The 15,056-nt window shown below is 39.6% G+C and overlaps 1 protein-coding gene across 2 annotated transcripts in view; it reads left to right on the top strand.

The window, feature by feature from the left end:
* Window positions 1-565: 565 nt before the first annotated feature.
* phf2 (PHD finger protein 2) overlaps window positions 566-15,056 on the top strand; it is a 29,662-nt gene continuing 15,171 nt past the window's right edge. For both annotated transcript variants that reach the window (XM_083971644.1, XM_083971643.1), the window contains exons 1-6: window positions 566-852; window positions 12,103-12,188; window positions 12,380-12,494; window positions 12,926-13,086; window positions 14,479-14,620; window positions 14,745-14,931. In XM_083971644.1, the coding sequence (XP_083827770.1) occupies window positions 755-852; window positions 12,103-12,188; window positions 12,380-12,494; window positions 12,926-13,086; window positions 14,479-14,620; window positions 14,745-14,931 (789 nt within the window). In that variant the 5' untranslated portion in view covers window positions 566-754. The remainder of the gene's footprint in view (window positions 853-12,102; window positions 12,189-12,379; window positions 12,495-12,925; window positions 13,087-14,478; window positions 14,621-14,744; window positions 14,932-15,056) is intronic.

The following is a 15,056-nucleotide window of genomic DNA, read 5'->3' as shown; positions in this document are numbered from 1 at the left end:
ACATTTATTTTCAAATATTATTTCAACTGTTTGCTGGAATATGATGGATATATGTGTGCATGTATTTTCTATTTATTTGTATATTTATGTGTATACTGTTTATTGTGTATGTAATTTCAAAAAAATGCATTGCAACATTGTTTATTGTTATAATTAAATAATGCAATATATTTGTTAATTTATATAGCCTATTGGTATTTTCCCCATCATATATCGAAAAGCTTTTATTTTGTCTGTTGGATGGAGACCGCTGCTTTTTCAAATTCAAATTCATATCTATTTTATATCGTCTATGATTCAAATGCGCTGCGAGAGAAAATGATCCTGATAGTTGCATGTTGATTATCCGGACGTTCATTCATCTGATTTGAGCTCTGCTGATTAACCTGCTCCCTGACGTAACTTTCACATTTATTTATTTATTTACTTCGCAGTGACATCGAGGCTACATTTTCTTCTGGCTCCTTACATGACCGCCTCGGTGCCGTACAGTCACCAGGGGGCATGCACATAGTAATAATAATAATAATGCATTTCAGGAAAGCTTGCTACGACGAGGCTCCATCGTTTCCACCTCCCCGTATGAACGCAAACACGGCCGTGGTGTGATGGAGATGTGCGCTTAGGTTCATGTGTCCGGCGGGACTGCCCCTGGCTTTTTTTCTGGGGAAGATCATATTGGATCATATTGTTTGCAGGACGTTGTTCCTCCTGCAGCCCCCCTAGTCTATCCCGACGTAGTTGTGAATTGAACATGGCGACTGTACCAGTATATTGCATCTGCAGATTACCTTACGACGTGACCCAGTTTATGATCGAGTGCGATGCTTGCAAGGACTGGTTCCACGGCAGGTAAGGCCACATTGTTCACCGTGGTTGTTTTTTCGAGGTGGTTTGCATTTGTGGAAAACAAACAAAAATGGCGAGGTCTGTGTGCGTTTGACAGCTTTGTGGCTCTTAGTCGCCCGTCTACATCTGAAGAGAGGCCGCTCGGAGAAGAAGAAGAAGGCGGAGTTAAATATAGCCCGAGCAGGGTTGTGACATTTTTTCGCGAATAACACAAAGCAGAATTCCCTTTATTAGAAATATACGTCGGAGTATAACGCGATATCGGCGTGTGGTTCGTGTATTGATTACATTTAATGGCTATTTAACCAGCCCGCTTGGCCCCACGCTGAACCGATCCCGGGCTGCTGCTGCGCGGACGGCAGCGGGGCAAAGCTCCGGCGGACTCGCTCAGCATTTGTCTCCCATTTCCCCTTCTACCCAAAGCGGCCGCTCTCAGGCCGATAGTCCGCTCATGCTGTCGTCGGAAATGTTGACACCACATAACCGCTGTCTTGTCTTGTCTTTTTTATTTGTCGGGGTGTTATATTTTTTCCACACAGCACGGTTGAAAATCACGACCGGAGTCTGAGCTCAGCCCCGTGCAGCAGCAGCTATGGCTGACAATAGCCCGAGCTGGATGTGCCGGGGCTTTAACGCAGGGGGAAACAAGAAATACGCCGACTGCGCTGTCTGTACAGTGCCTTATGGGTCATCATAGCTGTTTTCGATACACGTCTCCGATTTTTAAACGGAGACGTATTGTTAACGCGGCGACTCATCACTTTCCCTCCCGCCGCCGCCGCCGTACATAAGCTCGTACCGACCGCGGCCAAATCCCCGCTATCATCATCACGTTATATTTTTCCCTCCCGCTGTTGTACATTGTTGTTGTACGAGTCTGCCCCATGGTACTCGTCTTTTTTCTTTTGGCATGTCTCAAGCTGTTCGGCTGCACTCTGGGTGTCCTATTGGGAATAGATTTGTTAATCGTGTTTCGTTGTGGGTGAACGAGGCTTTCAGAGCAATGAACAGTATTTACGCGCCTGAACGTTAACCCTTTAATGCTTCCCCCCACTGCCTGTGCCTGTGCCTGCCTGGCTGCTGCCCTGGCTGGGTTGCATGTAGCTTTACCACATTATGTAGCCTAGTAGTGAATTAAATGCCTAGGATAAGCCATGACCTCAGTGTCGTTTATCAGCATTTATAAGCCAAACAACCAGCAGTTTAAAAAAGGGGGAAAATATTACATCTTGTTCTCATATTTGCACACAATAATACAATGGGAATCCTATTGGAGTTTCAAAGCAAAGTCCCTTGTGATTTGTCCAAACTGTATCCCAACTTGATTAAGGGACATTTAAATCAAATTAATTTTATTTTTTACAAACAATCAGGCTTTTTTAAGTGTGGAGTGTCAAAATAAGAAGCTGATTAATAGCAATACTATAAAAGCTGTGTGAGTTTAGAGTGGAGAAGCAGTAATAGCTTAATAGGAGTACCTCGATCGAGCATACTCATTTCTGACGCGATGGTGCCACTGTGTGTTATCATATTATGGGTTATCACCGTAGGTAGCCTATGATCTGTGGCAGCGTGAACATAAATGAAAAGCAGTGTGACAATAATTGAACCTTGAGGGATCCCACGTATAGTGTGCCGCCCCTTGCTTCGCTTGCATGTCCTTGTAGCCTGTCTAAATTGTCTGTTTATCATGAGCTCACAAAGCAGTATATTTACCTTGGCCGAGCAGTTTATTGTGTACTGTTATCTCAGAGTGCAGTACACATTCATGTAGCAAGGGGAAGTAATCACTGGTAATTATTACACTGTCAAGCTGTAAAACCAGAGGTAGGTGAGGTGGAAATGTTAAGACATAATAACAACAGCGACAGTATGAGTATGTAATAGTGAGGATGTAGTATTAAATAATCATAATACATCATATATTCTGGAAATATGCTTAGTTTCTCCAAAGACCTTAGCTGTGTTCAGCATAAAGCGTCATATAGACCTACAGCAGGGAGAGCGTGCAAACCCAGCTCCATCACTGAGAAACTACAGTACTACAACTCATAAGCCTCACATCCAAGAGTCACCTTGGTTTTGTCCACGTCTGAGTCACAGGAGAGGGCTTTTAAGATGCTGCCTGCAGTTATCATGACCAGCTGTTGTTGATCAGGATATAGTCAACTCTAACTTCTAAAACCACAGTGTCTTGTTTTCTACTCTGCATTTCTGTTTGATCACATGTTGAGAGAGGCCCGAGACATAAAAATGAGGCAGTTTTAGAATTGTTGTACCTCTAAAACGGCAATATTTTTTATATTAAATGAATGTGTTAGGGGTCATTTGTAAGGACAAACACTGATGGTTATTGCCAAACTCTGCCCTTCACTGTTTTTTTTATCCTCTTTTGTAAATTCCATGGCCCTCAGTTTACTGCAGGGTTCAGCTTCGCCACTCTCATCGATCCTTTTTTTGCAAAAGCAGCAAGCAGCTGTTTTAAGCAAATGCTCTGAACTGTTATCATTATTATGCAAGTATGAATTCTGAGGTGTTTTGAGTGAGTCATAATTTGTCAGGTACCACAGCCTGGTCAGTGACTGCATAGTCTGTCTATGAATGTCAACATTTACAATTATTTTTGCCATAAATAACACAAATAATGAATAGTATTACAGTACACCCACAATTATGTCAGCAGCACATGTTACAGCTTTATGTCATAATGTAAATATGTACACTAGCTTTGTAAATAGGACAAATCAACTGCTTTTCACTATGTGATAATTACCTCGAGTTATTCCCTACTGCGTAGTAAATAATTGCTGAGTATTTGATCTTTTCACTTACACACACATGACATTTCACAGACCACCAATTACCCTTCAGATCCTTCTCTTTTTAAATAGCTGTGATTTTCTCAGAGAGAGAGACATCCACTCTGAGAGTGAAACAGGTTGCACTCTTACCAGTTTTGTCTTACTTACTTAAATGTCTCAACTGCCCTGCAGCAACCAGCCGTCTGTGAGACTGCATTCACTGAGGGTTATTGTGAGAAAAGAGAGATGTGTTTGTCCTGTCCACTAGGTAATATCACATACACAAGTGTATGAAAATTACACTTAGTAAACATACTTGTGTGTATTCAGATAGTATAGTATACTGTTACATTTTAGAGTGTACCTCTTGGGCTTTTTACCAATGTGACAGCAGAGATAACCATAGCCAAAATGAATGAAAAATGTTACAGTGACCCTGTACTTTCATTTTCAGTTTCTTTATGCTTCATTTCACCACATTTTAGGGGCAAATATTGTACTCTTTAAGTCACTACATTCATTCCACTATTATAGTTACAAGTTAAAAACAAACATTTCTAATATATAAAGTATGTTATAATAGAAAGTAGAAAGTACCTAAACCTACATCAAACAGTTAAAATAAGCTACAACATTGAATCAACATTATAGTGCTGCTTACATACAGTCCATTGATGTTCTAGTAAAACAAACAATCACTAAAACATGAGCACTACGGATACTTTTCCCTTTGATATTTTGCTGTACTTTACCTAAATGTTGATGCAGATTTCGATGCAGGACTTGGTGTATAACTGCTACTTTAATGTGAATGATTCCACCACTGGAAACAACTGTCAAAAAGTGTTTGGCTACCAAGCATGATATAGCCTAAGCCTAACACATCCTGCAGCTGCTTCACAATAAAAGCCTCCTGGTGGTTCCCTGAGAGCTCAGGAGGGGCTGATTCTGCGGCGGCTGGTTCAGACAGTGCAACTTCACAAATATAGTAGAGAACACACAAGTGATACATGAAGTCAAACTCTATGGATGATGCCCAAGAAGAAATCCATTACCACACAAAACTGTTAGATTAAACTTCACTAAAGAGTATAACAAGAGGCTTGATAAATATTGGCAGCACATCCGTTGGTCAGATGAAATTGGGGTCCAGCATGTTGGTGTGGACCCTGCCAGGAAAAACATCTCTCCACAGATCTGTGCGAGACTGGTTTCATCCATGCCCAGAAGGACTGAATCTGTCACCACAAATTAAGGCAGACACACAAATACTAAAAATAAACTAAAAAACAAAACTAAAAAAATGAGCTTGAAATCCCATTCGTCAAGGGTTACAACTTTTGCTGTCATTAGTTCTTCAATGCAAATCTGCGATTGTAGTGTACTAATCAGTGAAAACATTTTCTCTTCTGAAATGAAATGGCTTAATTCTTCTTGGGCATTGTATTTGAGTTTTATTGTAAACTGTAGATCACCACAATCTGCTCATGAAAATAGTTTTGGACTTGACTTGTTCCACTAGCAGTCTCTTGTGAATTCTTGCTAGTGTCTTCCAAGACTTTATAAGGCTTTACAATTTCCATTTAAGATTTTAAGTGTTGTTGTGTTAAGTGTTGTTGCCAGTGACAGCTCAAGTAGATCAGTCAGATTCAGACAGAACAGATTTAAATTCAATATAATCTTTGTGTCCCTAAGATATCCTTAAAATAAAAAGCCTTAATGACTACTGCTAAAAGATTAGCTTTGATAGAAAGTAAAAGCCGTAAGGCCCAGATATAATTACAATTGCGATATATGTGCAACACTACACTGTCAGCACAAACATTGATTAACTTTTCACAGTCAGTGGAGCCACCATCTAACACTTTCATTGGCCTTAAATTATCACTGGTGTCCATCAAATTCTAAAGATCCAAAATATGCCATAAATATGAGAGCGGGTTAGTTTTACATCCAATGTAATTTGGTTAATCATATGAAAGAATAATAATATCATTGTCCACCCTATGTCCATGGGCTTCAATTTTGGGACTTTTCTGAAGAAGGATCCCCTCCTTCAGAAAAAAGCTCTAGAAGTACTTCATTTCACATTAAACCCAGGATGCAGTAACACATGCATACCCCGCAATACAAACACCACAGGACCAGCAAAGACACAATATGTGGACTGTGTGACTGCAGCATCCAAATCGTTATCAAACCTGTCATTTTCAGGCAGGCTCATACCCACAGCCTACATCTGACTTGACTTGAAGTCCACAGTGCCATCCCAGTTTTAAGGTTTCTGGCTGTGTTTCAGTGATGTAATTTCAAATAGTGTTCATGGTCACAGCGTAATAGTATTTTCCCATGTAGCTTTAGTTCTATTTTCAGGGGTTCGGAAAATGTATCTGAGATTTCTCTTTCTGCCCCAATACAGAGCAAGGCCGTGGAATTACCATTCATACCATAGTCATCCTTTCTTTTCTTTTTCTGGAGAGTTTCAGTAGAAATGTTCCCACTGCGATATTGGACATGCAGGACCCAGCAGCATTGACTTTGAACAACTGATTATTGAATATATCGACTGTCTAAATATTATTGCTCCTGAACTTGTTTCGACTATAGACGGGCAGTGTTATGCCAGTTAAAAAGAAATAGTTGAAAATGAAATTTCATTTTAGAAAATTGTAACTAACTTCATATGAATTAGTTCGCCTTCATTGCTTCTAAGCCGTGTTTTTCAATAACCTAAATCATTCCCACTCCCACACTAAATGAATTATTGTGCCGCTGAAAAATCACAGACATGACATAGGCCTATATTTAAAACAAAATAAAAAAGCAATATTGATATTGAGAGAACAATGTGTCACATTCTGCTTAAACTGAAAAAAACAGGGCACAGTTTAGGTATACTGTATAGCTATGTAATGTATCTGCATTAAACAACAACAACAAAACAAAACAAAAAACACTGCATCTACTATTACTATTACCTTACCAGACCAACAAACGCTGCGTCTGTACTGCTAACACCTACCATGCTGGGCTGTTTCTATGAAGGCCTCATGTGGCGTGCCGAAAGTGTCTTAAAATCTGTGCGCCGTTGGCTCTTGTGTAATGTAAAGCCTAAACGATACTCGATAAAGCTGTGTTTTTTTTTTTTTTTTTTTTTCTTAACAAACTCTTACAAACATTACCCCAGTTTTCAATGTATGCCAAGTACAGACATGTTGTAGCCTCTCTACTGATTTTTACATTGTTATAATACAAGAGGCTAAGCTAGCACACTACCAAAAACTAGCCAACTGATGCCTTCAGTATCCCACATAATACCATACAGCTGTGCCTTTCTGTTGGTACCTCTTGAGTGTTTATTATTGGTACCATGCTTTCAGCTGTATCCTAGAATCAAGAAGTAGCAGGAATCAAGTGGACTGGATTTGGCGTCTTTGATTCATTAAATTGTTGAGAGGCGCAGCAGTGATGGGATGGGCAGAGAAAGATAATAATTAGTTGGTCTCATAGTGTCACCAGCTGACAGTAATAGTCACAGCAGAGCAGATCCCACAAGTCCTGTTGTCTTTGTATTGTTGTCTGGTCTAATTACTTTTCCAACAGTTTTTTCACCCTGTCACTATGAAGTTAATGAGGGAAGCCCAATGAATGCTTGTCATTTAGTTTTTATTACTTATTTTGACATTTATTGAGAGCTCAGATGTTCTGCTAATCAGTGCAGGAATTATAACTCTTTCTTATAATCTAGATTGAAGGTCTGGACTCTTCCACATGCAATGGGTTTGGCTACCATTAGCGACCCTTTAATGTTAAGTTGCAAGATTTAATTACTGTAACAGAAAAATAAACAAAAATTTCACGCCATGCATTACTACAAAGACTGCACCATTTTGACCGAAAGCTGCTTTGCTACTTTTTGGTATTCACTAGCAAGTGAATCTGTCTGAAAAGAAGAAATACACGGGTTCATATCTGTTGTTATGGGGCTGCTTTGGCAGTTTGTTATTGCACATCAATTAAATTAAACTCTCAAAATCACAGCAGCAAAGGCATATTAGTTGGACTTATAGTCAAACTCTTTGAATATGGCACAAGTGAAGTGCCAAATTTAGACTATTATACTAGGAGGACACAATCAAAGACACAAATGTGCTACTAAGTAAGAAAAGAACATAATCAGTTGTCAATGCGAATGCTGCAAAAACTTACAATACCGGCAAATACACAACCATGCTGCGAAAACTCACAACACATCAGGGGTGTTTCTGGGGACATAAAAAAGTGAAAGCCCTGGCTAAAGACGGCTTAACTAAAAGGACATATTTGCAAAAATATCTGAATTGTGCAATATTGGCATTCCAACAAACCTAACAAACTCACCTAAATTTAAAACACCATGTAGGTACTGTATGTCAAAGCGCATCCTACGTCTGTCACTTTTTTGTGTCCCTGAAACACTTACATTGTGTTACATTGAGCTGTTAGGGCCACCATTCCAAAATGAGGCACGCACTCTCCAACCTCAGAAGCCCAGTGGATACCAAACTGTGACTGTGTCTTGCGCAATGCTAGTCAGGCTACCAACATAGCAGGCGAGCTCATCTGGCATGTGATTTTCACAATACAAGCTCTCAGTAAACACTAATAAATCACATTTCATTTGATTTGATGTACAACTTTACTGATTCACTCACATTTTTGAAAAAATCTGCTTTTACGCTTGTCAAAAAGAAATGCTAACATCTTGCTTTTCCCTGCAATGTACAGAGGTGCAGCCTGCAATTATCACTCGTTTATTTATTTATGATAATTGCGTGAACTCGCTAATCTTTGCATGCTGTGACATCTTGCAGAGCACACAAACCCTGTAAACAGACCTGCCCTCTTGTCCAGCACGCTGCCGTTAAACTACAAACACGGCGGCTACATCGTCCGCTGAGAGTGAACTGCACTCAGAGCTGCGTTCACTGTTTAGAAAACACATTCACAGATCAAAGTGTCTCACAAGGAGGCTCAGACACTTTACAGAAGAGCCAACAGATCCACTTTACCTTTCTCCTGTGTCAGTGTGTGTGTGTGTGTGTGTCAGTGTGTGTGTGTGTGTGTGTGTGTGCAGCTGCTTGTGATGTTGTTGCACCCTGCAGTTGTATGTGTCCTCCCAAACAGAAAAACGATCTCATTTGGCAGCTTAAAAGGAGTCAATCAGCTTTTTTTGGCAGGTATAAGATCTGGCTTGTGTGTTAATTGTAGTGTAAAGGCACAGTTTGAACTGACCACTGTACAGTTCTACAGTACAGTTTGTCATTATTGGCATTGATTGTTGATGACGAGACAGAAATCCATCACAAACCTCAACCTGGCACTAAGATTAACCAGATCAAGAATAGAAGGATATCTAATCCATCTTGCTTGTAAACCTTTCAGAGCATAAGATGAAAAATAACAAAAACTGCACCAGGTGCACAGTTCAAAAATGTTGTTCAAAAAGTGTTCTTAGTTAATCGTAGGAATGAGTTGGGGCGTAACATACAATAAACCAATCAATGTTGATGTTATTGTCAGTGACCAGTGAGCTCAGTCTATGCAGAGAGAGAGAGGGAAAGAATGGCAGAATGAATCAGTCAAGTGGTGACAAATGGAAACGCAGAGGAGGATTTTTACCAGGTAGCGAGAGAAAAGCAAAGAGAGTCATCCATGATACATGACACATGAAAAAAAATGCTTTCACTAACCTCCTCATACTCATTCATCCCCACCCCCAGTCATCGTTACAGTAGAGTAGAATATTATTGAGTCCAACACAGAGATTAGTGTCAAAAGCCAAGGAAAACCAATGTGAGTCCATGTTTTGACTGGTGAAACGGTGGAAGTGTGAGGCTGGTGGTGAAACCTTGCTTCACAATTTCATGGGCTCACCACCAGGCAAGTTTGCTGTCAAGGATGTTTTCAACTCAGTGTGACATCTCAGATAAGGTGCAGGTGTTGCCGACTTGTTTCTTCAGAAGTTGTGTAATTTTATTTGCGTCAGAATTTGGCACTGATTTGTTCAGCAGCAGCAGCAGCAGCAACATTGTGTGAATTGCCAGTACTGACACCTCACCATACGCCGCATGCTGGGCGCTGTAGATGTGAAAAAATGTTTTTCTTTGGCTGTTTTTTTTGCTGCATTAGTGCCCCCTTCTAGTATTTCATGTGTAAACCTATAGACAATAGGTCTTCCAATTAGCAGCAGTCTGATAACTTCTGTGGATTTTATAAATCTGGACCCTACATTTCCCATAATGCATCTCTGTAGAGTTTTCATTAGGCTCCCACAGCCTGATGACCTACCAGCAGCAACACTAACTATGATCGGGTATTTTTTTTTTTTTTGGGCGCGCTCTAAATGATGCCAGATGAGCAATGCTTTGTAATAGCTGCTGTAATAGCATTTAACAAGGATTATTAGGAAATTAACACAACTGTTCCAATTGATTCTGAACAGGCCATGACTTTGAGGGGTGTCCTCTAAGGGAGAAAACCAAAGAGCTGTCTTGACAATGACAAGAAATCGTTGGTGAAATAATATGGAGTTGGATATTGATTTATCATTGTGGATTGGTAAATCATAGGTCAATCTGAGTATTGGCTCCAAACTGTTTTTCGAAGACATTGGCCTCATTACTCACTCCACTGAGTGATAAGCAGAACATAGTTTTAAACACACAGACCGCATGGGCACATTGAATTTAATTTAAAGTAATTGTGGGTTTGCTCTAATTTGTTAGACCGGTGGCAGCTCTCCAGTCCAGACAAACCATTGAAAAGCAGCAAACACAAAGGGTGATGGGGTGATGTCATCTGATCTGTTGTCAGATTTGCTCTGGCTCCTCCCACAGGAAGGAGGTTGGAGGTTGAATGAAGTTTCAGAGCTTCAGGGACGCTGTCGCTGCAGCTCATTCAGTGATGATGTGGTTTTAGACCTAGTCCATGTTCACAAACACATCCTGTACTCTTAAAAGATAAATTCTACACCCAACACAGTAACAATGTGACTAAGCTATCAGCAGAATTAGTCTTGATCCGTGGCACAGCAACATATTAATGTAATTCTGCTAAGGATGCCATGAACAGGCATTTCCACTACGTCCTCACACCCACCTACTCCCTGTATTTTCCTCCAGTGAAAAGCAAGCACTCTGCGTAGTGAAGCCGTGGAGTTCCCTGGGGAAAAAAGAAAACATTGTGGGAAACTCCCAGTTCATTGAGTTTGGGAGCAGCGGCTCCAAATGGGAGGAATTTGCTTGTGCAGGAGAGCGTGACAGCTGTGGCTGGACGTAGTGGGACGACATGAGTGTTCACTGTCATCATGTCAAATGAGACAATCGCTTTGTTTTCATTGTTTTGTTTTTTCACATTTGAATATAACTTTACCCAAAGTAACTACATTAATTATCACAGTCATACAGGAAATCAACACTTTCTCATAGCCTCTGTTCTTAGTTTCTATCTCCAATGCTGTTGTTATGTGAACATGTCAGACCCTTGCATCCATAATTACACGAGTCTCAAAAAGATTCACAAGACATAAACATTTAAAATGTTTTCATTTCACATATAAACTGTGATTATTGCATGAAACATCACACTGAGGCAAAGTGACTCACCTTAATTCAACCATCACTTCCTTTTTTCTGCTGTAAACCACAATCCTACAGCACAGGACGCTTATGCATATATCATGTGTGATGGGTATTTATAGTTCACTATCTGGTGTACGTATTGCATTGTCTTCTACTGCACCGTATATGAGTCTGCTGCCCTTCTGCTGCCTTTCACTGTGGACCAGCCAGGTATCAGTGTCAAGGACTGTTGCAGTGTTTTTTCATGGTCCGTTGCAAATTTTAAACACCTCTGCTCAAGGCTGTTTTCCGTTTTACATTTCAAACGTGTGTTTCCTTTCACACTGACGTTTCTGTTCATGTTCCTACAACAGAAATCAAGGGATTTTCTTGTTGATGTTTTTTGAAAGAGCCACAATAATTTTTCATGGTACTTCTTTTTTTTTGGTCATTTTGCACTGCAGCTGAGGAAATGATTCTATTGATGGATATGTTGACAAAAAAATCAAAGATATTTTGACAAAAAAGTTGTTTTTCCACTTTTGTTCCAGTTTCTCAAATGTGAGCACACTGTAAACTGTGACATCATTGTGCAATTTGTAACATTTCATTGACCAAACATTCAAATGATTGAACACACAAAAACAGATCCTGTTAATTGATGGTTAAAAGTCGCCACAGTGTTGTCAGAGAAAATGAAAAATGTGAGTTGACATGAAATCACTGTCACTAATGTTGAGACTTGACCAATTTACTGAAACGAAACCTGAAACTACTACTGTACTACTATCAATTATACTCAGTCATACCAACTATCATATTAAATGTGTTGTTTTTTCTTCTTGTTTCAGCTGTGTTGAAGTGGATGAAGATGATGCTCCAGACATCGACATATATCACTGTCCAAACTGCGAAAAGACTCATGGCAAATCCACATGTAAGTACAGTAGCGCCCTCCACAGGAAATGTGTTTACTGTTGCTCAGTGATCAGCAAAGTAAAGAAACTGCTTTCTTGCTGATAGTTTATCTCTTCTCAATAATAGTTCAATAGTTTATTATTTGCACTTAATTCTACATGAATTCATAAATGTTGATTTCTCTTGTTGTTTTTTCTCCTATTCCTTCAGTGAAAAAGAAAAAGAACTGGAGCAAACATGACACGGGGCAAAGCACAGATATCAAAGCTGTTCAGAACGGCAGTCAGGTTTTCATAAAGGAGCTCCGCAGTCGGACATTTCCAAGGTAAAGTCGTTTTAGATTTTTTTTTCAACTCATCACCAAACTGTAGAAAAACTGTCAACACATCTCACGGTTAAACAGTTAAATCTTCTATGTAAATGAAATTGTCAGATTTAATGTTCACAGATTGGGGTCGTGTTTAATAAATTCAATCATGATTAAAAATAAATGATTCCTTGTATTGATTAGGCCTTTTGAATCAAATACCCTCCTATCACTGTGTGAATGATCCCAATAGGGGGCAGTGTCTCATAACATTTCAGGATCTGCTCTCAGATCGTTTCACATGTTACTGGCAGAGGAGTGTGATCTTGTTTTATGTCTTCATTTCATGACAAGATGGTGTTGTACTTAAGCTCACATTCCTCTCATTGCTGTTTGCATTGTATTTGTGTGTGTGTGTGTGTGTGTGTGTGTGTGTGTGCCGCCAACAGTGCTGATGATGTAGTGATAAAGGTGAGCGGTGGGCAGCTGTCCATGGATTACCTGGAGGAGAACGGCTTCAATGAACCAATCCTGGTTCAGAAGAAAGATGGTCTCGGCATGTCCATGCCCGCTCCCACCTTCTACATCAGTGATGTGGAGAACTATGTTGGTGAGAGACTGTAGCCGACCGTGCTGCTGCTTAGTGCACATCTCACACTGTTACTTCTATTACCAGCACTGCTCTTACTGCTGCTGCTGCTTCACTGGATCACTACTGATGTTGATAATATCACCATAGTGATTATTACCACTAGTTTACTGCTCTAACACATACAGTATATACAATCGCTACAGCTACAACTGTAACTGCTTTCAGTGCTGTTACTGTCATTGTTATAAAAGTTGCTGTGTACTAGTGTGCTACTATTATTATTGTTATTATTATTATTATTATTACTATTAATGTTGTCAGTTACTACAATTAGACTAATGCACTGAGTGAATGTGACTGCTCCAACTTCCACTACAAACGATACCAATGTTACTGCTACTACTAAGAGCCACTAATTTTCCTAATACTGCTACGGTTAGATTTACCACTACTACTCAACAGTATACAAAGACCTGACACAACAGTAAAATGCTCATTATAGATCAATGCATGACCAATGATAATCTGATGGAAGTTAATTTGACATATGCACTCTTTCACTTTTTTATACATTTTTACTGCAGGACATTTTCTGTTTCTGCTGAATTATTGTTGCCTTTATTATAACAATTATTAAAGACATCTAATTTCCAATAAAAAACATATATATAAAAAGTGATTTAAAATACAATTGGGATAAAATGAACAATGAATTGCAATCAAAATATCACATGAGAAATGTTTAACACAAGATGCCAAGATGATAAAACATCAGTTAAAACTACTGCATATTTCTTTTTTGAGAAGATTTCAAATTTAGTTGCTAAAATGCAGATAATTTAGTATCAGTTTCTTATCGAGTATCAATTTCTGAAGTGCTCTGTGGCTTATTCCACGTGTCTGGGGCATTTAATCCAAAAGCAGTTTTCCCAGCCAATCATGTGGGGTGGTACATAACATATGGTATAAATTCCTACTGAGGGCTTTAAAAATAAAGAGTTAATAATATATGTATGATCTATAAATACACAGCTGTCAAATTTTAATTCTGCTCCTATAGCAACCACTAAAATCAATATCGGCGCAGATCAAAGCTATAATAGACAGTGCTTTAAGCTTGAGCAATACAAGAAGAAAAAATGAAAAAATACGCAAATTATTAATCGACTATTAAACACAAAAAGTCACTCATGCTGGAGGACTTTTCAATTATGTCATGTTGTACTTGTTGCTCTTCAACAGGGGGCGCTTCTCTTCTTTATTCCCAACGTCTTCTGATGAGATGAGATCACTTGTTAAATATTTGTGTTCTGCAACTCACATATTTTGCTAAACATTTTCTTGTCTAAAGAAGATGTTTAGACTGTTGTTTGGACTTGTTTTTACCAATGTCCTCTGTGATCGTCTCAGGTCCTGATGTTGGTGTGGATGTCATTGATGTCACCAAACAGACCGACAGCAAGATGAAGCTCAAAGAGTTTGTCGATTTCTACTACAGCACAAACAGAAAGAAGGTGTTAAACGTCATCAACCTGGAGTTCTCGGACACAAGGTGCGGATACTGTGAAACCGTTTGAAATGACGTTTTTATAACGTCAGATGTGGTTTACGAAGACGCCTGTGAGTTTTCTGTGAAACTCATGCTGCTTGTGTCTCTGTCTGTCTGCCTGGTCCAGGATGAACAGTATAGTGGAGAGTCCTCAGATTGTGCGGCGGTTGTCTTGGGTAGAAAACTACTGGCCTGATGACGCTCTGCTCGGGAAGCCAAAAGTCACAAAATACTGTCTCATCTGCGTCAAAGACAGCTACACAGACTTCCACATCGAATGCGGCGGTGCCTCCGTCTGGTACCACATCCTAAAGGTCTGTCACTCACTCCGCCTGGTTAGAGCAGGACGTCGGGCCAGAAATGGCCTTGTATTATAAAAACGCGTATCAGATGGTCAGTGTCATCTGCCTCTAATATGATGAGAAAACTGTTTATACCA

This window comes from Trachurus trachurus (assembly GCF_905171665.1).
Source record: "Trachurus trachurus genome assembly, chromosome: 5".
Classification (NCBI taxonomy): Eukaryota; Metazoa; Chordata; class Actinopteri; order Carangiformes; family Carangidae; genus Trachurus; species Trachurus trachurus.
This window is presented reverse-complemented; position numbering and strand designations above follow the sequence as displayed.